Below are 26,115 nucleotides of genomic sequence, written 5' to 3' on the forward strand. Positions count from 1 at the left end.
ACAAGACATTTTCGAAATACACAAAATTGCATTAAAGTGGAAAAGTCTAAAGAAAAAGACTTGGCTTTATAAAGGTAAATATTATCTGAATAGCTTAATTCAGACTTTGTTGAACTCCTTCGTGGGGACCAATACATTTTTTAAGGTTATGCGATACATCTCCTTTGTGATAAATATGTTTACCCACTTCAATACAATCTACTCATTGTTAAAGATGGTCAATTGAGACGTCCCTCAAAGATGGTCAAGCCAGCCACAATTGAACATCAATTAGCGCACGTAGCACGAGCATTGGATCACAATCAATAATAATAAGAGACGGGTAGAAACCTTTGTTCTGGGCCGAAAGACGACTGTGAGAAGCCGAAAAGCCATGAGCAGCTCCTCCTACCCGTCTCTCGACTTCCGTCGTTCCAGCAGCATATTATGCTGCCCTTCTCCCTCCGAGCACAGCAACAAGCTACATGAAGCACCCGCCAGGGGTATAATCTCTCTTCTGCCCCTCAACCCTCGCTCTCGCCACCACCTGCTTCCTTTCCAAAGGAAAAGAAAGCCTCCTTCCCCTCACCACCACCATTCTCCCCCTTCCCCTGCCCCTCCGCACCACGCAGCTCCCCTCTATTGCAGCGACTTCTGCCTGACCCCGCCCCTAAGGCATGGCTTGCATAGAAGGTCTTCGCCTTCCTCTTCCTCTACTCGAAGAAGAAGAAGCCTGAGCCAGCCCCAGGAGGCTAGCGAAGAGAAGGAGGAGGAGCAACAACTGGTTAGACTCGACCCGGACACAGCAGCTCCTCCCTTGTCATCTCCAGCCTCTTCTCCGCAGGACCAAGGGGATGGGAGCATCAAGAGTGGCAGTGGAAGTAATGACGATGGCAATGGCGGATTCCTCAAGAACATCTCAGATTGGCTTAATCTCACAGCTGATGACTATAAGACCATCGCCTTTACGCTTGCATTCTCAGTCCTTTTCAGATGGTTTATCGCAGACTTTAGGTTCATCCCTTCCCTTTCCATGTATCCTACACTCGAGGTTGGAGATCGAATTGTGGCAGAGAAGGTATAACCCTTCTTCTTTTTTCTTGTCCGTAAAGAATAATTGTATTAATTACTATGAACCTGAAATACAAGAGTCAAAAGAGAACCATAAGTCCGATGAAGAAACTGAAGAGACCACAGCATGTCAAGAGGCCAAATCATCCGTGGAAATGAGGCCTGCATACTATATGGTGTTAAACTGCACATATTGGATCACTTTTGCTATTAAGTTCAAAATAGCCCAGTTTATTTGTTTGTTTAGTAAGGCACCAAAACACCTGTTCATTGATTCAGTAATCCCGTTCCTAGGTGGAGTTCCGGGAACTAAAATTGTCATAATTTTTGATTCCAACTTTATGAAACCATGTAAATGGAGGTCTGTCTTGATAGGCAAACTTCATAATAAATTCAACTAAGCGACATGGCATTAAGAATTTCAGATCCGGAGTAAAATGTCAGTCCTTGGTATTCTTCTGGAAGCTTATGCCTTCATGTTTGTAGAAGGTTGCAGGTGTACGTAGTGCATGCATGCTGAAGTTTCACTTATATTTTTGCCAGATTCTTTCTGGCCAGGGAAATAGACTTCCTTAGAATTCTCGTTGGTTATAAGCAATATAAAGGCTACCAACCAGGCAGACTCTAGGATTACTTTTTGTTAAAAGGTTCTGCTTTGTGCTTTCAGACTGTCTTTTTATATTCTTTAGACTTGGACGTCCTAGCTTGGATCAGTTTTTTGTGCATTCCTTTGCTGAAATGTAAGTATAACAATTTGGAGTAGTGAGCTCGTTCATTGCTTTCAAACCTTGAAAAGATTGGTTATGATTGCACTGACGTTGTTTGATCCAAATAATCTTCAGTAGCTTCATAAAGATGCTAGTGACTACATTGTTGGTCATCGCTTTGTATCATGATGGCTGACCTATCACGTTTGAGAGTGGTAAGCTCATGTGACATGGATACCTAGATGTGCTACATCACATAATAAAATGAAATCTTGGTGATTATTCATATACTTAAACTTTTCATTGTTTGGATTGATCACCATGAACTAAAATTCCTACATGACCAGCTCAATCTATGACATGACAAGTTGAGCAAGCAAAACTCATGCAATGGTTCAACTTTAAAGTCCACAATTGTAATGGGGCAACTAATAAAGTTGCCAATGGACTTAAGCAAGAGACAGAGGTTAATGTGGGTTCTTTTTCAACAATCTTTAACTGGTTGTATCTTTCTTTGAAGCTGCATTGCCAATTAGATCCTTGTTGAGGTAAGATTGAGCCACTAGTCCAAGATCTTTGCTATTGTTGCCTTTTCTTAGGATTAAAAGTAGAACTTCCACGTTTCTCAGCCTTGGTTGCTGTCTTTTCTGACTTCACTGCATCACTTTTGAAGCCATAAGACTTCCCACGTAGTAAGGCATCAGTTGTACATGCCATCTCTATCAATGGAGATGTGCTCATCATTGTCTTCTTGCACAAATGTCTTATTTCTTTGGTCAGCCCATAACAATACTTCTCTATTTGCTTTGATAGGGGTATTACGCATACGAAGTAATGGGCAGCAATACTTCCCAAAACTTCTTATTGTACTGCCCTAAATTCGTGAATTAATGAAGCATCCAACTTGGGCCATGCAGTCTTACATCTACTTCGAAAGTGCCAATAGGCCATGGTGCAGGAAACACTTGCTTAAACTATACCCAAGTAGATGGTGACCTACCTTGCATAGAAGAGAACTCCACCATTGCAAAGCATTACCTTTGAGCAAGGTTGCCTCGTGCACCTTTGATGACTTTGTAAAATTTCCCTCTCCCCCTAAATATGCAACATCAAATTGCTGAACAAAGTATTGAATTGCTGAATAAAGTCTATGCTTTCAATTTATCTTGTGTGCAGTACTGAAAGTATCAAACTTCATTGCCTTGCCACTTTCATTAAAGTCTTTTGCCTTGCCTTTGGTGCCACATTGTCATAGATCAATGGTTGCAAAAAGGGTGGATTTGCTGTTTTCCCATCATGACCAGCATTAATCATGACATTAGATGAATCAGCACGAATATCGTGTGCCCCAAACATGGCAAAAGTAATAGATGCATTACCAAATATGCTGGTTTGTGCACTGGGTACCATACCAATATGGCTGTACATTGGATTTTGCATTCACCAGCCATTCTTGGATACATCTAACTTTGCATTTCATGCATACCTCGCTGCATACCAAAGGCACTTGGACCATGCATACCAAATGATGGTGTGCCATGACCAGCCATTGCATGGACATTGAACCACCACTGAAATACCTTGGATGCTCAACATTTGGATGCATTCCTTGTTGTCCAAGGGCACCGTATTGGCATTTCCAAGATTGCCATGCATTTGGTGTCCTTGCCTCAAAGCTACATTTACATTTGTTCATTAGTAGCATTTGGCTTATTTTGGGGTTGTGCTGCCTCCAACTTTGGTGACTCATATTTCTCAGATTCCTTAGAAGATGATTTTTTATTTTTTCCCTTGCTATCTGTTTTATATGGCTGCAGAAAATCAGCAGACTGCGGATCCTTGGTAAGTTGAGATAACATACCTAATGTTGCCATCAACTGCACTTTAAATTGTGCACTGTAGTTCTCTGCTTCTTGCTGATTTTTAGCATTATGGGGCTGTGAAGGACTTGCTTCATGATCAAAGCCTACATTTTCAACATGCTGCCTATGTTGAGTGCCCATTCCAAGGTCAGGCATTACATTGATATCATTGCCTTGTGACTCTTTAGGCATTGATGCATCATCAAAGTGTGCCTCCTCATTCCTAGATGAAGAAATGCTTGCTGATTTTCACAGAGCTGAGAATGAATTTTGCAAAGAGTTTCCAATTTGGCTTGCAATCATGTGCCTTGGGTCCACCTATCTCGATAATGGAAGCATGAAACCAGCCTTCCTTATTGGATAGGGTGGTTATTGACTGGATTAACAAATAATTACAACAATAAATAGATTTGATAAATTCATGAAAACTAAAAGCAACACTTAAACACATAATAGAATGCAGTTGACATTCGATTAGTCTCAAAGCTGGTGCCCCTTGCAGTATTTCTCTAAGTTGTATTTCTAGAATCTTGTAGTGCACATGAGAATTGGCTACAATCCTTGAGAAGTGTCAAGCCTTGGCTTGGATTCAAAAGATACACTCTCAAATCCCCACTTCCTCTATTGATTGGGTTAGTGTCTCTGGAAAATTTGGAGTTTAAGATTGTTACATCCCTTGATTCCAAGCACATTTAGGCATAAATTGGTATTAGGGTTGTGGGCCTTATTGAGCTAAAATATGCATTACTTGCTGATTAGCCTCTTAAACAGCCCAAAACACACTAAAAATGCTCTTTTAGAGTAAAACCCTAAAACGGGGAGCGGTTTGAGAGAGTTTAGTGGAAACCCTAATTTTTGGGGCGCCCTTCCACATCTATAAATAGACAGGCTGCCCCCATTCAGTCATTATCCTTGTTTGCAGGGTTACGCTAGTCCCCACACCCTCTGCTGTTGTTGGCGCCTAGTTTCCAGCCTGCAGCCCGCCTCCATCTACTGTCCAGCCATCATCGATTGCAATCACATTATCTTCAACTTGTCCATTGCTGTAGGCGACAGCTCTAAGCTGCTGGCGACTGCTCCAGATTGTCTCAGACTGCTGTTCAGCTTGCTGTCCATCATCTCCAGGGTCAGCCAGCTTGCGTTTTCAGCATTGCAGGCCCTGACACTCTCAGACACTGTTTCAGCCTGCTGTTTAGAGTAGACTGTGCACAGTTTCCAGCCTCCAATCGGTGGTACACTGCTGGGTTTACTAGTTTCCAGCCTCTAGACTGTTGCGTTTTGGTGACTAGCCTGCTGCCATTCACTATTCAGTACTCCTACATTCTGACTGTGGTCACAGACTAGGGATCCGTCTTCGGTGGATGTCACACTCCGACATTGCTCTGCCCTTGAGCACACTGTACACTCTTACATTCATTTACAGCATTCATTCACTTCAGAGTTGTGTTCTCTCTCTCCTTTCTTCTGTTTGTGTTTGAGTTTCTGTGTTTGAGTTTTGAGTTTTGCGTTTAGGGTTTGAGTTTTGCTCTATGTGTCTGTGTTTGTCTCTTTGTGTTTCTATCGTGGTCGTATACTCTGTGTCCTCAATGCAAATCCTAGCAGTTTCCTTCACATGGTATCAGAGCCGGTGCTTTTGTAAAGAGTATCCTGCTGATATTGTGGAGAGCTAGTCTTTGTGCGAGGCACACAATACGACTCATAACCGAATCACAATGTCCCAGACACCTTTTTCTCTAGTTTCTATGATGACTTATCAGGCTTCTCCATCATTGGAGGCCCTGAGACGGCATTACGGACTCGGTGAGGAGGACAACACTCCACCTTCACTAGATTTCACTAACATGACAAAGGAGGACTTTGAGGAGTACTATCGTAACAAGTATTGTGATGTTTACACCCCTCCTACCAATTTTGCTACCACATCCGGACCGGTTGGTGAGGTTGGCCACCTCTCCTATCATGAAGGACATACGGCATTCGGAACGTTTGACGATCCATTTTCATCATCTTAGCCATGTCCAATGTCAGGTTTGTACAATTCTTTTGTTTTGCATGAATCAAAACCCTCGCCTGTTTCTTCTTTTGAGGTACAGGATCCGGATGGCTTTGCATATGTGAACCTCAATAGAGGGGGCTCACGAAGTAGACGAAATTCAGGTATATCTACAGCTTGTGTTTCATTTGAGCATATCACACATACTTCTCATTTCCCTCCCATCCCACCCTCTTCTATATCACACCTCTTATCATCTTTTCAAAACCTTGGATTACACTCCACATCTGCATCATACACCCTAGGGGTTGGATCTTCCATCTCCGCTCCTAGCATCTTTTTCTTCTCCAATCCATTCTCTACCTCTTTGCACCATGGTACTTTGTTAGGGGGAATGCCACCCTTTAACACAGTACCTCTCACCTTTCAATACATGAGCACACACATAACTCCTGGGATAACTATGATGGGCATTTCTCTCACTATCCTCAGCTTCACATCTCCCATGACCACTCATACGCAGGGGTTTCCATCCTCAACTTATGGTGCATCTTCAAACCCTCCTTGGGTTCCTCGTGTGGCTACCATGGCCATGCCTAGTCAACCCATCCCTACATATGGATCCACCTTGCACACTACATGCATGCCTGGTGGGCACTTTGGGGCCCATTCTCAAGTGTACTCCACTCCCCTATCCTACCCACACACTACTTTTTCACACTATCCATCTTTGAGCACTACCACTCCTGTTGCAACGGCCAAGAACGCCTTCATGGATAAGACACGTTTTAACTGGTCATATTTCACCACTTGGTCTAATTTCATGCAACAAATTGCTTGAGTCTCAGGGTTTTTGGGACCTTGTCATTGGTCTAGAGCCTATGCTAGACCCTCGCCTAGCTCACCCTGATTACATCCGTCAACAATGGAGAGCCTGCAACGCCACCGCCAATGTTGAGCTGATGCAGGGATTGCTTCTTGAGTTTCACTCTCAGTTGCAGCACTTCCTGCTCATGTCAGAGCGTTGGAGTCACCTTCTTGATCACTATGCGGCTCGTGATCGTACTCGGCGCATCAATCTCGACTTTGAGCTTCAAGAGTTCTCTATTAAGAAAGGGGATGATCTGAAAGTCAAGCTGGCTGAATATAGGCAGTTACTTGCCGAGTTCGCCACTACTGGCTCTCCAAAGTCAAATGATGTTCAGGTTACATTCTTTTTGAATAAGTTGTCCGACAAGTACTTTAATTTCATTCAACACATCATCTCCCGACCTAGATTGCCAACCTTCTACGAGTTTGAGTACCAGTTTTTGTGTTAGGCGAGGCTGTATGATCAAGTCCACAAAAAATCCTCATCACAGCCTTATTCAAAGTAGAGGGGGTTGGTTGGCTCTTCTTCGGGAGGAATAACCACTAGTGACAAGAACTCACTAGATGCGAAGGCAAGCCATACAAAGGGTGACTCCTCTTCCTCAGATGGAACCAAAGAATCTAGACCTATCTAGCAGCAACTCCCTAAGAAAAACTGGTTTTGCACACATTGCTAGCGAGCAGGCCATGTAGACAAGTCCACAAAAAATCCTCATCACAGCCTTATTCAAAGTAGAAGGGGTTGGTTGCCTCTTCTTCAGGAGGAATAACCACTAGTGACAAGAACTCACTAGATGTGAAGGCAAGCCAATCAAAGGGTGACTCCTCTTCCTCAGATGGAATCAAAGAATCTAGACCTATCTAGCAGCAACTCCCTAAGAAAAACCGGTTTTGCACACATTGCCAGAGAGCAGGCCATGTAGACAAGGAGTATCGCTCCAAGGCCCAAGGTCTTCCATCTAAAAGCCTCCGCAGACCACTGCGACTGTACAGTCTAGTGGGGCTATGCCCTTCGCTCTTGCTTCATCTGCTCCTTCAGCACGCGTATACGCGATGGTAGCCACCTTCTTCGACTCGCATGCCTCTAGGTTCTTTCGGATACCCTAGGTCAGTTTAGCATTTATTTTTCGCACTCTTAAGAGTCGGGCCCATAGGATTCATTATCCTTAGTTTTTCCATTTTTTTGTCTTCTGTTGCGTTTCCTCATTCACATACACATTCATTGCATTTATTTTGAGTTAGATTTTCTTTTTGCTCTGTTTTGCTTTGGAGCATCTCACCACGAACCTTTGTGTTTGCAGATTCTCATCTCTTTTGCAGGGTTTTGTCTTTCAGTGTAGGGCTAACTTGCAGATTGCTTTGGTCCTCCCTGGGCTAGAGACATGGGGATGTGTAGTGTTCCTTTCATGGTTTCATCATCCTAGGAGTGCTCGCTCTTCTTCCAGCATGGCGGTTTCTCCTCCCGAGGCGGATCGTGCAGTATCTCTCTCGATGCTATCATGGCGATGACTTCTACCTTGCTCTTCTAGCGGGGTGGTTCATCCACTTCATCTTCTTTCATTCCTTATGGTTCTCGGCACCACATGAAGATCGACATCAGGCTCCTCTTCCTTCTTCGGCATCTACATCCAGGTTGAGAGGGGGTTTTTACCCTTCTTGGTATTCTATAGACTTCAACACTTTGTCTTCGACATCGGCTTCTTCCCCCTGTTGTACCTTACCCTTTGCATTGATTATATCATCCTTGTACTAGGGCGCTTGGGCAAGTGAACAATTTTCCCAGGAGGGACACTGTCCAAGTGGCACCTGCTGTATGAGCATTCTTCAACATGCAACATACTTTGCATCTCATTGTGCAGAGCACCACTTGCACGGATCCTAAGCTGTTTCCATCGACGGCTGTTGTTATCACACCACCCTTCTTCTTCATCACATGGATACCTCATCACCTATTTTTCCTCGTCATCGCCACATTGAGTGGATGGGTTAGCTTGTACTATTTTGTGATATGTTGGGTGTACCCTTCCTACTCCCGTCTTCTGGGTCACTTTTACTCAATGAGCCGCATCCCATCAAATTTACTTCACTTATTAAAAGAAAGAAAGAAAACATTCAATGTAGTTTCATCCGCCTTTGTAGGGCTTGGTAGGCCACTGGGCAGCTGATGTGCACCCTTTGTCCGATGCCCTGTCCTCTCTGGGGTGACTACTTGGATTCCCTTGGTACGATAACCATCGCCTCTGTAGTCTTGATAGGCCACTGGGCAATCGACGTGCACTGTTTGTCCAATGCCTTGGCTGCTTTGGGGTGGGACGCCTTGGGGTACATACGCCTTGGGGTACATAAACATCACAATGGCTGGCCTAACCTTTCAGCTCAGTTTTGGGCCTAAGAGGGGGTGTTGAGCTAAAATATGCATTACTTGTTGATTAGCCTCTTAAACAGCCCCAAAACACACTAAAAATGCTCTTTTAGAGTAAAACCCTAAAACGGGGAGCGGTTCGAGAGAGTTTAGTGGAAACCCTAATTATTGGGATGCCTTTCCACATCTATAAATAGACAGGCTGCCCCCATTCAGTGATTATCCTTGTTTGCAGGTTACAGAAGCCCACACATCCTCTGATGTTGTTGGCGCCCAGTTTCCAGCCTGTAGCCCGTCTCCATCTGCTGTCCAGCCATCGTCGACTGCAGCCAAATTATCTTCAGCCTATCCATTGCTGTAGGTGACAGCTCTTAGTCGTTGGCGATTGCTCCAAGCTGTCTCAGACTGTTGTTCAGCCTGCTGTCCATCATCTCCAGGGTCAGCCAGCCTACGTTTTCAACATTGCAGGCCTTGACACTCTCAGACACTGTTTCAGCCTGCTGTTTAGAGCAGACTGTGAACAGTTTTCAGCCTCCGATCGGTGGTACACTGCTGCGTTTACCATTTTCTAGCCTCTAGACTGCTGCATTTTGGTGACCAGCCTGCTGCCATTCACTATTCAGCACTCCTACACTCCTACTGGTGGTCACAGACTAGGAATCCATCTTCGGTGGATGTCACACTCCGACATTGCTTTGCCCTTGAGCATAGTGTACACTGTTACACTCATTTACAGCATTCATTCACTTCAGAGTTGTGTTCTCTCTCTCCCTTCTTTTGTTTGTGTTTGAGTTTCTGCGTTTGAGTTTTGAGTTTTGCATTTAGGGTTTTAGTTTTGCCCTATGTGTCCGTGTTTGTCTCTTTGTGTTTCTGTCGTGGTCGTACACTCTGTGTGTCCTTAGTGCAAACCCTAGCTGTTTCCTTCAGAGGCCCTACACAACTGGCACACTTTGCTCTTTGAGCCTTTCTAAACAAAGCTAGGAGGTTGTGTCACATAAACCTCCTCATGAGGATCACCATCTAGAAAAGTAGTCTTCACATCCAACTAATGCATATGCCAATCAAAATGGGCAGCCAAAGCAATAACATTGCGAATGGTAGTAATACGTTAGGTGGATGCAAATGCCTCATCATAGTCAATCCCATGTTGTTGGACATATCCTTAGGCAACAAGACGTGCCTTGTAGCGATCAATGCTACCATCAGATTTGTGTTTTAATTCATAAACCCACTTTGTGCCTATAGCATGCTTGCCAACTAGCAAGTCACAACTTCCATGTGTCATTTTTATGGATAGAATCCATCTCTGATTGCATAGTTGGCATCCAAAGCTCATCCTCTAAAGCATCATGTAAAGAGACGGGTTCCTCATTGCATGCAGTAGCTACAAGTGCTTGTGCAACCAAGTTACCTTGTGCATGGTCAATTGTTGCTCTAGCTTTATTGGGAAGTGGAACGAACTATTTGCTGCTCTATAATGTGCCCAAATAGCCATCTAGGGGCTTTTTAGCTTTGCGAATAGTAGCCCTATCATTAACCACTTCATCATCAGCAATGCCTTGATTTATGGTCTGAAAATCACGCTGCTGTTCAGCATGTGCTTTTTGCTGATTTTGCTTCTCTAAACCCTCAATAGGTTGCTGAAATTGGCCAAAATCGAGTGCACTTTGTTGATACAACGGCAACGAATTTTCAAACATATCCATAGGCTTCACATTGGGCTGATTTTTGTAGTCTATGGAGGGCTGACCAGCATGCTCAGCCAATGCTATATCTCTACTAATGAAAATCTTGTTTGTAGAGGGTTGGAACTTGGTACAAGCGGTACTCTTTACATTTTCCATTGTAACCAATGAAAATGCACTTGACATCCTTGTTTTTCAGCTTATGTCTTCGTAGTTGTGGCACAAGAGCATATGCCAAACAACCAAAGATACAATTGCGTGATACCACTAGCTTTCAGGATTCCAAGCCTCATAAGGTGTACATTTAGTCAATGCTTTAGTGGGGCTGCGATTTAGCATATGTATTGCACACATAATAGCTTCAAGGCAAAACTTTGGGAGCAGCTTATTGTGTGAAAGCATACAATGTGCCATCTCCATCAAAGTCCGATTCTTTCTTTTGGCTATATTGTTTTATTAATGTGTGTAAGGTGTAGTACATTGATGTTTAATGCCCATGCCCCTCCTAGCCAAAAAAGAGTTAAGCTCTCGTGACATGTATTCCCCCCTCGATCTATATGGAGTGTAATCACTACCATTTTCAGTCAAAGCCAAGAAGGTTTTAAAGCATACAGACACTTCTAATTTGTGCCTCAAAGCATATGTCTAACAATGATGGGTCATGTCATCAATGAAGGTAACAAAATACAAGTATCCTTTGATGGATTTGACTCACATGGGTCCACAAACATCACTATCCACAAGCCGTAATTTTTTATCAGTGCACATAGATTTACTTTTGGGAAACGAAGCACAATGTATTTTGTTGTATACACAACTTTGACATACATTATGAGTAGGTGTTTTCAATGGAGGTAGATCAAGTACCATATTTTTGCTTCTAAAGTAAAGCAAACTGCCATAGTTGAGATGACTAAATCAAGCGTGCCATAACTTGGTGTCATCCATAATGGTGGCATCAACTTGTAATGCATTCTCTGATGCTCTCCTCTCATATAAATCAATCTGATATAGGCCATTGTACATAGTGTCAATGGCAATGAGGGCATCCCCATCACTACAGTCATAGACATTGCATTGATCCATGTGGAATCTAACAAAAAACCAGCACATGTAATGGTTGAAATTGAAAGCAAGTTTTTCTTTATGCTAGGCACATACCAAACCTTATTACGCACGATGATTTTCCCATCTACTGTAACAATGGGAATTTGTCCAATGCTTTGGATTGCATACGAAGCATTATTTGCACATACCGATGATCCCCTCTTTTGTACATTTGCATATGATACAAACAAGTCATGAAAGGATGTTGTGTGGTTGCAGGGAACAATGCCAAAATACCATGTATTGCTGTTTTCAGCACTGATATGCCATGTGCATGAAAATAAGGATTATATGAACAACGCACAACAAAAGCATAAGACTTTAGACTTGCTAAATGTGCTGTTGCATCCTTTGCACTTGCTGAATTTATAGAAACAATCAGGTTTGATTGCTTCTTTTTTCAACTAGGAATCCTCTTTCTATATTCCTCAAGCATACCCCTTGTTCTTGCAATGATTACCTCTCTTTTGCTTAGCACCCTCATCCTTGGTGCTTGAAGAGTTTGTGGAAGAAGTCGATTTGCCTTTGTCCTTTGAGCTTGATGGCTGCTATGACTTCCCTTTGTTCCTATGGCTGGCTGCAAATGCTTGATTTTTCATACTTATGCTAGTTGCAATTCGCTCGTGATTGCTCTTCTTGCAATAACACTGACACCAACGCATGAAATGTGTACGCACCAATACCTCCTTTTGCAAGCAAGTGAAGTATAGTGGTAGGCTAGCCAAGGCTGCAAAAACAAGAGAAGCATAAGAAATAATCGTATTAATATTTGTAAGCTACTCCGTTATATTCTTCACATGTGTAATGTAGGTGTCCATTGAATTACCCTTTGCCATGTGTTCCATTTCAAGTTGTTTGTGCAAATAGGCTACACAAGTCTCGTTGCGCTCTTGATACAATGAAGCAAGTTTATCCCAATCATCCTTGGCCGTTGTGCATGACCAAACATGCGGAATAACTTGTCTTTCGCACGAGAGTGCAATCAAAGCATGTGCTTGGGTATCCCGCCTATCCCATCTGAATCGATTTTGTGGGAGGTGCAGCAAAGGTTGGTGCAAAAGATCCACTTTTGATAGTGGATGAACTTGTAGCATTTTGTGCAAGTGGGCTTGCAGACTTAACATTTGAAAAGCTATTTGGCAACCAAAACATGCCTCATCATGTATGCGCACATCGTATAACTTGTGCCATCCAATTTATTGGAATTTCCAAATATATTTAACAAGTCATTTTGGCTTGCCATTTCTTGTTGTGTAAAATTGAATGTTGACAATAACGACTGCCAAATGTGTACTAGATAGTATGAAAAAGCAAGGAAATGCTCAAAAAACTTACAATTTTGCACATAATTGATGGTGCTGCAGAAAAATTTGCAGCTAAGAAGGCTCCAATGTCTTTGAACGTTGATGTAGAAGATAAAATTGGCCTCAATGTTGATAGATTTGGACAAATTTCTCAAAAGCCTCAAATTTATTTGATGAAATTTGGTGAAATTTGGCTCAGATGTAAAAAGCCCCAAATTTTTTATGTAAACTCAAGCAAATTTTGTGCACCAAACACAAATTCCCAAAAATTTTGGAGAAATTTGGGGGGTTTGGACAAATGCCCCAATTTTGTTGCTTGTAGAGAGGCTGTACGTGAATAGGGGTTTGTTGGATTCAAAGGCCGAGTAAAGCTAATGTAACATTAACTTTAAATGGCTTTTGGAAGTGTCAAGCTCAAGAGAAAAAGTGTTACGTAGGTTGTGCAGGCTATTGGCTGGTAAAAGGTGAAGTGTTGTGATGTGGTGCAGGCTGTTGGGTCTTCACAAATAGGTCAAGAGCTGTCACAAACTTGATGCAGGTTATTTTGAAAGACTAGTGATAGTTGAATAGGCAATGGTTCGGCAGGCGATGGCTGGGTAGGTGACGATTAGGCTACGAACAGGCAAGTGATAACTAGGCCGAGGTAGGCAGGGAACAACCAGGGAGGGGCAGAGAAAGATAATGTGCTACATGTGCAGTCAAGAGGCAAGTGTGAGCTGGCTGTGCAGTTAAGTTTGCCTATGTAGACTGGGAGTAGAAGGCACATAAAAGGCAGCAATGAATTTGGAGCAGTAGTAGCCAAGTTCGAGACTCAATGGCAGGTTGAGGCAGTGGCTTCTCACAAGCTGAGTGGCAGCGGAGAAGCTATGAATCTATTACTACTTAGGTTAGGATTCAGTACCACGTGCACTCATCTCTCACATAGTGGATGTGACCTAGCGCTCTCCTCTCTTGCTGTTCACTTGTTCACTATGAGTGTGTGTGAGTGTGCATGTGCTACTGAATCCTAACCTAACAATTGGGCATTCAACTCTTGCATGCAAGCCACTTCAATTGTAGATGGGCAATCAATTTATAGGCACCCTTCCCAAGAATGCAGATATCAGGTTTGAATTCAACAACCTGAAACCGGTCTATGACTCACATAAAGCGGTAGTTCCTTCAATTAACACCTGGTCTTTTCACACACACAAACAGAGACCTCACTCCCTCGCTCAGCACCAGATTGGCCCCGAAGACCGGCACCCCTCTCGGTATTTCTTTATCAATTAAAAGATGGAAAGTTATAAAAATGAAATGTTCCAAAATACATAACTTGTGAACAATTGGTTTTCATCTTTTTTGAGTAAATCCCAGCTGCATAAGGACAGTACAGCATGACAAGAGCAACATCCTTTTTAGGAAAGCATTTTCTGTGACCATAACTCAATGATTCATGTGCAGAATTGCAGTCTGCAGAACTCTGTATTCATTGTTTTTGTTGTCCAGCATATCCAAAACAATATCCCTTTTAGGAAAGCATTTTCTGTGACCATAACTCAATGATTCATGTGTAGAATTGTAGTTTGTAGAGCTCTGTATTTACTATTCTTACTGTCCAACATATCCAAAACAACATCCCTTTTACCCTAATATCATTCCAACAGTAAAACAGTCCCACAAATAACACTAAATCAGAGCTGAAAAACCTTGTTCATGTGTGGCATGGTCATCACTTTCTTTAGTTCGTGCATTGGAGAAGCCAATAGCTGCTCTTGAACCTGGACAGTGAGGCTCTTGCCTCAGCAGAAGTGCAAAGAAAACACAGAACTGTACCTTTGATGGAGTCAGCCCATCATGCAGAGCATTTCCTCTGAGAATAGAGAGAGAGTTGACCAGAGGGAGCAAGCTCTACCTCCGTACATGAGTCAGAGACGAAGAAGTACTCTCCATAGCTGATGTACTTGCAGCAATTTGCCCTCAGCTTCTCAAAACTTCACTCTCAGATTTGCCCCTCATGCCTATTATGTTTTTTAAAAAAATGCTCTCTCTCTCTTTTGGGAATTTGTGCCACATGGCATACATGTAACAATTTTCCCATTTAAACCTTTCGGTCTAAAATTCTCCATGATTGGTGCAAAATTTGACCTCGGCACAAACCAAAGAATTAATCCTCTTGCAAAAACAAAGCAAATGATGTGAACAGATTTTGGGGTCCAAAAATAGTAACTCTCTAAATTTTAGGGATGCTGACCCCTGTATTCCTCAAGTTGTTCTGAGCAACTTTTGTCATTGCAAACACATCAAAAAGTGTAATGTGGCTCAATTATGGTGACTTTTATTCCGTGAGCATTCTCACATGTGCATCTTTTGTCTTGGCCAAGCTCATTGTCTTACATCATCTCCAGTGGCTAAGCACACAGTCCCAAACCACTGGCATTCTATTCTTCAGCGTCCATTCATTATGGAACCGGTCCTAAGGCTTAGACAAACCATTAGTCCAGTTTGTCCCAATGGATGCATCTTCTGGCCATGCAAAGACCTCGGCTTAATTCAAGAGAACTCTAGGGTAAAAAGTAACAACAAAAGAAAAATAAAATATTTATATAAGTAAATAACGAAAGCAACTGCAAAAAGTATCACCACATGGTGATAGCAACCTGTGCTGAATTCCTTCAGTTTTGCTGAGATGACAGACATGGGCAGTAGAAGAGAGTGTGTTCAATTTGATGTGAGAAGGATGCTCCAACAGCAGTTGCTTGTTACTTGGAGACAGAAAAATGCTGTCGCGTGCTGTCCACGAGAGAGAAATTCAGTCACATGCTGATCTGGAGTCCCAAGATGCTGTTGGCTACTGTTGCAATGCCCTCGAATGCTGTTGCCTACAACAAAACCTGCACTGACAGCCTTCAGCTCACTCTGATCAGCAGTCACGCAGCTTGGATGATTTCTCTCTGAGCCTCAGCCACCGTCCTAGCCTTGCATGGCATGCCCTCTCTTTTTCCGCCAAGTGGTATACCTGCCTATGCATAACTCAGCCTCTAGAAATGAGTTTTCAGCAATAAATAATTGTGGAAAATAAAAAATTACTTGGACGTGCCCATAAATTGGCCATAGTGTTAAAGTCATTCCTTGGACTGGCAGGCAGTGCCACGTAGGCATGTCACGTGGCAGGCTGCCATGTGGCAGCAGTTGGACTACAGCAGCAGTTGGATTGCATCAGTCCGCTGCATTTAATGCAGCCAACCTAATCATTTATGGGCATTATTTTCAGCCTATAAATAGGCTATGTTTCCAGTAGTCTTGGCAATTGTGTCTCACAGATTTCAACCTATAGACTGCGGAGATTGCTCGAGGCTGATGGAGATTGAGATCCTTGAGGTGGAGACGTATGCAGATGTTCTCTCTGCACCCATGTATAATTCTACATCCTTATACAACATTCTTCATTGCAGATTTTCTGCATTATTTCATTGTCTCTTTCTCTCTCTGTTCACTCTTTCACGGTCATTCACTTCCGCATTGCTTCACTTTAACATGGTATTGTAGCATTGAAGGACTGGACCTATCTGAAGAGAAGTTTTCAGCACGACACAAGGCTGCGTTTTCAGCATTCAAGTGTGAGTAGGTGGGTTGCGCATCAGAACAAGGCTGAGGCGAGTGTGGGCGTGCGAGAAAAGAGAAGATTTGCTGAAGTTGCTGCTGTTTTTGCTATTAGAGAAGGAAGAAGGCTGCGTTTTTGGCCTTCAAGTGCAGATTTTACCTTTTCATTGCCTCCAGCGAATAAAGAAGTGTAAACGCCCTGAACAACGTAGTATGCTTAACAATTATGATATTCGCTTGTTTTCGAGATTTAATATAAAAGAGAATGAACACTTAAAGCTGAAAATGAAAATTACTCACAAAATTACAGCCATGAAAATGTAAAAGTAATGGAGACAAGATTGAGGGTTGAAGATGAGCAATCAATCCCCCCCCCCCCGAAGGAATGTATTTTTGCTCAACCCAAGTCCCTTAGGGAAGAGCTCAGTTACAATCAACCTGAGAGTGATGAGAAGTAATTCTCACTCTCACAAGATCATGCAAAGATGTACCAACACACATGCATTATCTATTATGCAATGATAAGAATTGATTTCTTTACAGTATGAGAGAAGAAAGAGGGGAAATCAGCCTTTCTTCATCGTTGATCAGCAGTACATGGATAGGGCTTGCTTCTTGTTGCTAAAATGGAAGAAAGAGCTCGAGAAGGAGGTGCTGTAATGAATTTACAGGCTTTTTGTCCTGTAAAACAGCAGTGATAGAAGAGGGAATATGGAGGAATTTGATAATGGAGAAGTGGGGGATGATGATGGGGATGGATGGGGCCAGTTTCTGGCTATCTGTGGGTGCTGTACATGAGTTTACAGCAAAGAAAAATGATGTTGAATGAAGAAAAACGAGCTCTTATTTATAGGAGAGGGAAGAGCTAGTACAAAAGGGGAAAGTGGAGTAGCACAAGACAAGTGTCCAGCCACATGTCATGAGATGTGACAAGTGGTGGGACACTTGGAAACTTGTGTGACAAGTGTCTTGACACTTGTCTCTTCTCTATGGCCTTCCTTTTTGGGCTGAATATTGTCAAGAATAGAAACAACCAAATTTAGTAAGCACAGTCAGAGGACAGAATTTACTATTTTTAGAATGACATCCCTATTTTTTAGAACTAGCATTTTTAGGCTAATTTGAGGCTCTTAAAATTTAGGGACCTCTTCAATATGGGTGTCATATGAAAGCTTTTTCCGTGTACATCGTAGAAACGGTATTAGAATCTTCATGTGACTTTCCTATGTAAAGAAATATGCATTTCAAGCTTTCAGCCCACACATGCACATTGTACAAGCATTTCATGATCATGCCATCTTGTTGATTGTAATTGTCTGTTTTGGCGGATCTAGCCCACACTTCAAGGCATCAATCCTTTCTATGTGCGAGTCTAACACTGATATGCGTGAGTTCTGGTCACAGGCGCCCAATCGGGCCATATAGGTGGAAGTGTGAACTATCTTTTCTCTAACCCACCGCGTGGGTCCACCATAACCTGTGACCACTCATCAGTGGCCAACTCCAATGTACTTTTCTTTATATCTAATTAGTGCAAAGGAAACAAATTTAATAAATCATTATATAGATAAATTAATGAAAAAGGATACAAATTCTGTTTCTATAGAGTTGTGACAGCCCTCTGGCTTTTATTCAGCTGTCCTCAGCTGAAAAGCTTCTTGATATGGCTGAAGAATGTCTGGGTAATCCTTCATGAATTTTTCATCTACCCACTGTGCATCTGTTGTGGGTAGATTCTTAAATTTTAGTAAGAATTTTCGTGTCACAAGGCCACTTCTCGTGGTTCGATCCTTGTGAAACAAAATCTGTTTAGGTTCCAAGAGTTGCTCTGTTTCTTCAACTTTTGGGGGATCTTCAATAATGGGTTCTTTTGGTTCTGGTCCTATGTAAGGTTTTAGCAAACTTACATGAAAAGCATTGTGTATTTTCCAATAAGCAAGAAGCTCAAGTTGATAAGAAACTTCATTTATTTTCTCAATCACTTTGAAGGGCCCAAAGTATCTACTGGAGAGCTTTGGAAAAGATGAATTTTGATCGGAACCTTGTTTGAGTCTGCTTTTATCAAACTTTAGCAAGACATATTGACATTTTTCAAAAGCCAAAGGCCTTATTCGTTTATCTGCTTGCTTCTTTTGTTGCTCTTGGGTAACTTTGATAGTGGCTCGAACTTGATCCATTGCTGTTTTTAAATCTGAAGCAAACTTATCAGCGGCAAAAATCTTATCTTTAGTGCAAATAATTGGAGGAGGAATTACTTTACCCTATACTATTTCATTTGAAGCTTTTTCTGTGGATGAGTGCACTGTATTGTTGTAAGCAAACTCCAATAATGGAAGATATTTCTCCCATTGTGACTTATGTTCACTAACATAAGCTTTCAACATATCCAAAAGAGTGAGATTCATCACCTCTGTTTGGCCGTCAGTTTGAGGATGAAAAGCTGAGGAGAACTTTAAAGTGGTTCCCAAATTCTCAAATAAAGCACGCCAAAAGTTACTTGTGAATTTGGTGTCTCTATCTGAAATGATCTCAGAATGTATACCATGTAATATGAAGATATATTGAATGAAAAGTCTTGCAGCTTGTGCGGATTTCAATGTTTTATGACATGGAATAAAATGCGATTGCTTACTGAATCGATCAATTATGATCCAAATCATATCATGACCTTGAGGTGTTCTTGGAATACTTGAGATGAAATCCATTGTGATAGATTCTCATGGATCTCGAAGAGGTTGCAACAATCTTGGAGTCTTCTGCCTATCATACTTGGATTTTTGGCATACTAGACAAGCCTCAATGAAGTTATGTGTATCTCTTCGTAATGTTGGCCAATAAAAGTAGCGCTCAATTGCACTTAGAGTGGCTGCCCTCCCTCTATGCCCTGCATAAGGGGGTTCATGACTTTCTTTAAGCACCTTTTGTCGAACAGGAAGAGTGACACAAAGGCGATTGTTCATGAGAAGGTAACCGTCTTTGATGGAATAATCTGGATGAGAACCTGCTTGCTGTAAATTTGACTAAATTGCTGCAAAATTAGTATCTTCATTATAAGTATTCTTCATCGTTTGAAAATCTTCATGATGAGCCACTGTAATAGTTCCAATGCGAGGTACTCTAGAAAGTGCATCAGCAACTACATTTTGTTTCCTTGGAGTGTACATAAATTGAAAATGAAACATAGACAAGAAATTTTTCCATCTTCCATGTTTCTCTTGCAAATGCTTTTGAGTCTTGAAATACTTCAAGCTCTGATGATCAGTTTTAATAAGGAATTCATTGTCTAAAAGATAATGTTTCCATATCTTCAAAGCATGAACCACTGCTAAGAGCTCCTTTTCATAAATGTCATACCTTTTCTCCACATCATTTAGATGGCGGCTTTCAAAGGCTACGGCATGGCCTTCTTGATTTAGCACTGCACCAATACAATCATTGCAAGCATCTGCTTTCACCACAAATGGTTTTACCAAATCTGGAATGATAAGAACAGAGTCCAGAAGTAAGAGCTGTTTTCAGCCTTGTGAAGGTTGCCTTCTCTTTTTCCTTCCATTGGAAAGAGGTCTTCTTCTTTGTAAGGTCATGAAGTGGAGAAGCCATATGTGCAAAATGCTTGATGAAGCGGCGGTAATAAGAGCATAAGCCAAGAAACGATTGCACCTCATGTACATCATGAAGATGAGCTATTCTTGGATTATCTTGATCTTTTCAGGATCCATTTGAATCCCTTCAGAAGAGATGACATGCCCAAGGTAATTTATTTTATGCATGAAAAATTCACTCTTTTTACCATTTACCAAGAGTTGATTTTGTTGAAGTAATTGTAGAACAATCTCCAAGTGCTGATGATGCTCCTCTTCATTCTTGCTAAAGACAAGAATATCATCAATGAAAGTACCGACATATTGTCGATGCTCTCTAAATATGCGCTCCATTCGATTAAAGGTGGCTGGTGCATTGGTTAATCCGAAAGGAACCACCAAGAATTTATAAAGACCGTATGAAGTGCGGAAAGCAGTTTTGTGTACATCTTGTGGTATTACCCTAATTTGATGATAGCCACTCTTTAGATCAATGCGGCTGAAAACCTTTGAGCCTCCTAGACGATCCAAAATGTCGTCAATTCTGGGAATAGGAAACCGATTCTTCACAGTGATTTTGTTGAGGGCTTGATAATCAATGCACATCCTGAATGTGTCATCTTTCTTTTGAACAAGAAGAACTGGTGAACAAAATGGTGAGCTACTTGGCCTAATTAGCCCACGGTTGAGTAGGTCTTCGACTTGCTTTTTGATTTCTTCTTGTTGAGGACGGCTCACACGGTATGGTGCTATATTAGGAGGAGAACTGTCCGGAATAATATCAATATGATGGTCTTCTGGCCTTTCTAGGGGAAGCTGATAAGGAAGATCTTCCGAAAAACAATCTTTATACTTTTCCAAGAGCTGAAGTCGCTCTTGGTTTTCAGCATTCATATTATCTTTTACATCAGTGACATAAAGCAAACAATATTGAACACAATCCTTAATTGCTCTAGAGACTTGTATATGGCTTACCATAGGTATGGTGTTTCCAAAAACTCCAGCTTGGATCTCGTACTTCTTGCCTTTGTTGGTGAGTTTTACCTTCTTTTTCTGAGAGAAGATGGTTGAATCTACTCTATGATTCCAGGGCATGCCAAGAATCACATCGCAACCATCAAGGTCTCCGATACAGAAGGTATCTTTGTCATTGTAGCCTTGAATTTGAAACTTGAGCTTGCCAATGTAGGGTGTCACAGTCTTCACTGTGTCACCTTCATCGGCATTTAAAGCTCATCGAACTTATGCCGGAGTGTCCATCTCTTCATTCTTTAATCCAAGCTCTTTAGCTAATTGCAAGGAAATGACATTTTCATTCACCCCAAGATCTATCAAGAATAGTGCTTGCTTACCTTGCAATTGTCCCCAAGCTTTTAATAATTTGCGCATCTCTGGAGTGTGAGTTGTGTTTGCAACTACATCACTGATAGCATTGATTTTCACTGGCGACTTAGGCTTGTTGTCGGAAACCTTGCTTTGTCCTTTGTTTGGACATTGCTTCGCTATGTGGCCTGTTTGTCCACATTTAAAGTACTTCCCTTCTTTCATGAAGCGCTGCTTTTCTTCTTTGGAAAGTTGCTTTGCTTGTGGGTATAGATTGGAGCGAAATTGAGGAGCATTAGGAGGTGCATAGGGCTTCATCTTCTTTTGATTTGATGGCTGCTTTTGCTGCTGTTTTTGTCCTTCATTTGGGGCTGAATACTCCTTATCATCAGCTGCTCTTTTCTTATCATTCTTTTGGAATGATTTGTTGCCATTGTGCTCCATTTCCCATGTCTCAGTATGGTCAATGAGTTCCCTAAGACTAGAACAATGATAATGATTAAGAGCAGTACGAAGTTTAAAATGCAAACCTCCTTGAAACTTCCTAAGCTTTTCCGAACTGCTGATTTTCTTGAAATGTTGAACCTTCAAAAGTAGCTCCCAAAATCTCTTGGTATAGTCACCAAGCGACTCATTTTTCCTTTGCCAAAGCCGATCCCATTTCATTTTTACATCTCTTTTGAAATGAACAGGAAGAAATTGGCTTTGTATCATGCGAAGAAAGGACCGCCATGATTTTGGGGCAGCATGATCATATTTCAATCCCGTCCACCAAGTATGGGCTAAGTCGGTCAAATGTAAAGCTGCAAACTTAATCTTTTTTTTTCTTTATACTTGTCACGACCATACAAAATTTGAAATTGATGAATAAACTTTAGAAGAAGATCAGGATTTCGGGAACCATCATATATACTGAACTTGATTTTCTTTTCAAGTTGAGATAGTGACTTAGTCTTCTTCCTCTTCTTATGCCTTCGTCCATGTCCGGATCTTGAGGTTGAAGATGATGAAGTGCTTGATGGGGATGAAGATGGAGACGAGGGTGAAGAATGTCGACGCCTTTGACGATGATGAGGTCTTCCACGAGAAGGGTGTGACTCTTCGTCACTAGAAGAGGGTCCATTAGAGTAGGCGCCAGATGGCTATGCAGTCCAGGAGCTTTTCCTTTGATACCATGAACTATGCATAGTGCATAATGTGAATGGTTTAGTGCACAAACAAAAGAAAATCAGCATTGTGTATCGTGCAAAACTAGTCTTTTCATGATTTCCATGCTAGCGTTTATATAACGAGAAAAGACACCGAGCCTTACGCTCATGCTGCCTTTCCCTTTTATTTTAAAACAACGTCCTATAGGCATGATGCAACACATAAATCAGATTTTAATTTATATTTTAATGCTCAACCTCCCCTCTCACCCTACCGTTTAATGTTTTGCATTCGTTGATAGGTGAAAGAGTCATTTTATGTGTTTTCTTTATAAAGAAAGCGATAAACACGGACAAAAACATAGAAACGAGGGTAAACCGAGGCCAACCTCGTGCTTTACCTTCATTATACATTGCATAAATACACATGTAATTTTTTGGAATTTTTCTTTTATCGTTTCCTAATTTTCTCCCATTTAAATCCCATTATTCACCATTTTTTGGTATTTTTCCTCTATTTTCTTCAATAAAAAATGACTAAAAATTAAGATTGATTGAAGAGGATGAGCTTCGATGCGATCTCTTTCTTTGTCTTGAAGTAGAATGGGACTGCCTCTTAGAAGTAGTTGGACTTCTTGATCGGCTCCTCTCATTGGTATGGCTTTGTCTCCTTGAAGCAGATGGGCTTCTTTCCTTGAATTCTTTAGGATTCTCAACTTTTTCTAGTTTGAGAAGTTGCTCACGAATTTGCTGATTCTCTTCTCTAAGACTTTGAATGGCTTGAAGGATAGCACTCGACTGATCCATTGAAACTCTAAGAAAAATATGCTCAAGTACTCAATGCAAGGGCTGAAAATAAACAAACTTATAATTGTAAGCACTACCAGTGTTGGGGTGAGAACCAAGCCAAAGCTCTGATATCACTGTAAACGCCCCGAACAACGTAGTATGCTTAACAATTATGATATTCACTTGTTTTCGAGATTTAATATAAAAGAGAATGAATACTTAAAGCTGAAAATGAAAATTACTCACAAAATTACAGCCATGAAAATGTAAAAGTAATGGAGACAAGATTGAGGGTTGAAGATGAGCAACCAATCCCCCCCTTCCCCCGCCCCGCCCCGCCCCCCCCCCCCCCCCCCCCCCCCCCCCCCGCGCGTCCCCTCCCCTCCCCGAAGGAATGTATTTCTGCTCAACCCAAGTCTCTTAGGGAAGAGCTCAGTTACAATTAACCTGAGAGTGAGGAGAAGTAATTCTCATTCTCACAAGATCATGCAAAGATGTACCAACACATATGCATTATCTATTATGCAATGATAAGAACTGATTTCTTTACAGTATGAGAGAAGAAAGAGGGGAAATCAGCCTTTCTTCATCGTTGATCAGCAGTACATGGATAGAGCTTGCTTCTTGTTGCTAAAATGGAAGAAAGAGCTCGAGAAGGAGGTGCTGTAATGAATTTACAGGCTTTCTGTCCTGTAAAACAGTAGTGATAGAAGAGGGAATATGGAGGAATTTGATAATGGAGAAGTGGGGGATGATGATGGGGATGGATGGGGCCAGTTTCTGCCTATCTGTGTGTGTTGTACATGAGTTTACAGCAAAGAAAAATGATGCTGAATGAAGAAAAACGAGCTCTTATTTATAGGAGAGGGAAGAGCTAGTACAAAAGGGGAAAGTGGAGTAGCACAAGACAAGTGTCCAGCCACATGTCATGAGATGTGACAAGTGGTGGGACACTTGGAAACTTGTGTGACAAGTGTTCTTGACACTTGTCTCTTCTCTATGGCCTTCCTTTTTGGGCTGAATATTGTCAAGAATAGAAACAACTAAATTTAGTAAGCACAGTCAAAGTACAGAATTTACTATTTTTAGAATGACATCCCTATTTTTTAGGACTAGCATTTTTAGGCTAATTCGAGGCTCCTAAAATTTAGGGACCTCTCCAATATGGGTGTCATATGAAAGCTTTTTCCGTGTATATCGCAAAAACGGTATTAGAATCTTCATGTGACTTTCCTATGCAAAGAAATGTGCATTTCAAGCTTTCAGCCCACACATGCACATTGTACAAGCATTTCATGATCATGCCATCTTGTTGATTGTAATTGTCTGTTTTGGCGGATCTAGCCCACACTTCAAGGCATCAATCCTTTCTATGTGCGAGTCTAACACTGATATGCGTGAGTTCTGGTCACAGGCGCCCAATCGGGCCATATAGGTGGAAGTGTGAACTATCTTTTCTCTAACCCACCGTGTGAGTCTACCATAACATGTGACCACTCATCAGTGGCCAGCTCCAATTCACTTTTCTTTATATCTAATTAGTGCAAAGGAAATAAATTTAATAAATCATTAAATAGACAAATTAATGAAAACGGATACAAATTCTATTTCTATAGAGTTGTGACAAGAAGGAACGGGACGAGCGCACTTCAGCCCTAGCAGGCTGTATTTTCACAGCCAGAGGGGGTTGCTTTTTGTGTTTTGTGCAGGTATCGTAGGTGAAGTTGTCTTCTGAGGCCGAGACAGAGTTTCAAGTAATCATGGACCGGATGATCACTTCTGAAGATATGGTGATAACTCTTCTTTCATAGTTACCGTCTCGTTTCAGTGGTTTTTATTTATTCCACCTTGATTGCTTTAGGGCGGTCTGAGACTCTTCGGTGGAAAGAGTTGGTTCCTATGGTCTTGGACCAAGAGGAGCAACTGAAAGGAACCAATGCTTTGAAATTTGAGGCCTTGGTTGGTCAATCCTCTCAGAAGAAGGGAAAGGATCAAAAGAAGAAGAAGGAAGACAAATCTAAGAAGGATAAAGACAAGGAGTCTTCTTGTCACATTTGTAGCAAAGTAGGTCACTGGAAGAAGGATTGCTCGGATAAGGAGAAATAGGAGAAATCTTCAAAGGATTCCGGAGCAGTGGTTGCTCCCTCATTAGTTGCTTTCCTCCATTTGGAGGTGGTTGAGGATTCGACCCTGCGGGCTTCTGATGTTGCGTTGATGGCTCCATTCACTCGGGAGTGGATTGTTGATAGTGGTATCTCTAGGCATATGACTCCTTTTTCCATAGGTGTTACTCATTTGCAGCCTTCTCATGGTTAGATTCTTATTGGTGATAGTTCGTCTATTCCTATTCAGGGACGGGATAACATGCATCTTATTCCAGATGAGGGTGATGGCGCCCATTCATCTGAGGTACTTTATGTTCCGGCTTTGAGGTATCATCTCCTATTGGTGCACAAGACTTATGCCCTCGGTCTCTTGGTCAAATTTGATGTGGATTCTTGATCGAGGATTGAGAGCAGTTCTTTCTTCAGGCTATGAGGAGAATGGAGTCTACAAGTTGTGGACTTCTTCTGCCTTGACTTCTCTTATTCTTTCCTCTCAAACTCAGTCCGAGCTTTGGCATGCTTGGTTTGGTCACCTCAATTATGAAAACCTTCGGAAGGCGTCTAAGGACCGGTTTGTTTGAGGTTTGCCGGATATTGTGGTGAGTTAGTAGCCTTTTGTATCTTGCATCTGTGGAAGCAGACTCGTG

At 41.8% G+C, this 26,115-nt stretch overlaps 1 protein-coding gene across 1 annotated transcript in view; it reads left to right on the forward strand.

The window, feature by feature from the left end:
- The first annotated feature begins 266 nt into the window (after nucleotides 1-266).
- The window catches only part of LOC148021590 (putative thylakoidal processing peptidase 2, chloroplastic), a 67,488-nt gene continuing 41,639 nt past the window's right edge, over nucleotides 267-26,115 (forward strand). The window contains exon 1 of the mRNA XM_087697030.1: nucleotides 267-1,057. Coding sequence (XP_087553156.1) covers nucleotides 374-1,057 — 684 coding nt within the window. The 5' untranslated portion in view covers nucleotides 267-373. The remainder of the gene's footprint in view (nucleotides 1,058-26,115) is intronic.

Source organism: Lygodium microphyllum, chromosome 17 (genome assembly GCF_053477565.2).
Source record: "Lygodium microphyllum isolate KBCC chromosome 17, Lygodium_microphyllum_v1.1.10, whole genome shotgun sequence".
Lineage (NCBI taxonomy): Eukaryota > Viridiplantae > Streptophyta > Polypodiopsida > Schizaeales > Lygodiaceae > Lygodium > Lygodium microphyllum.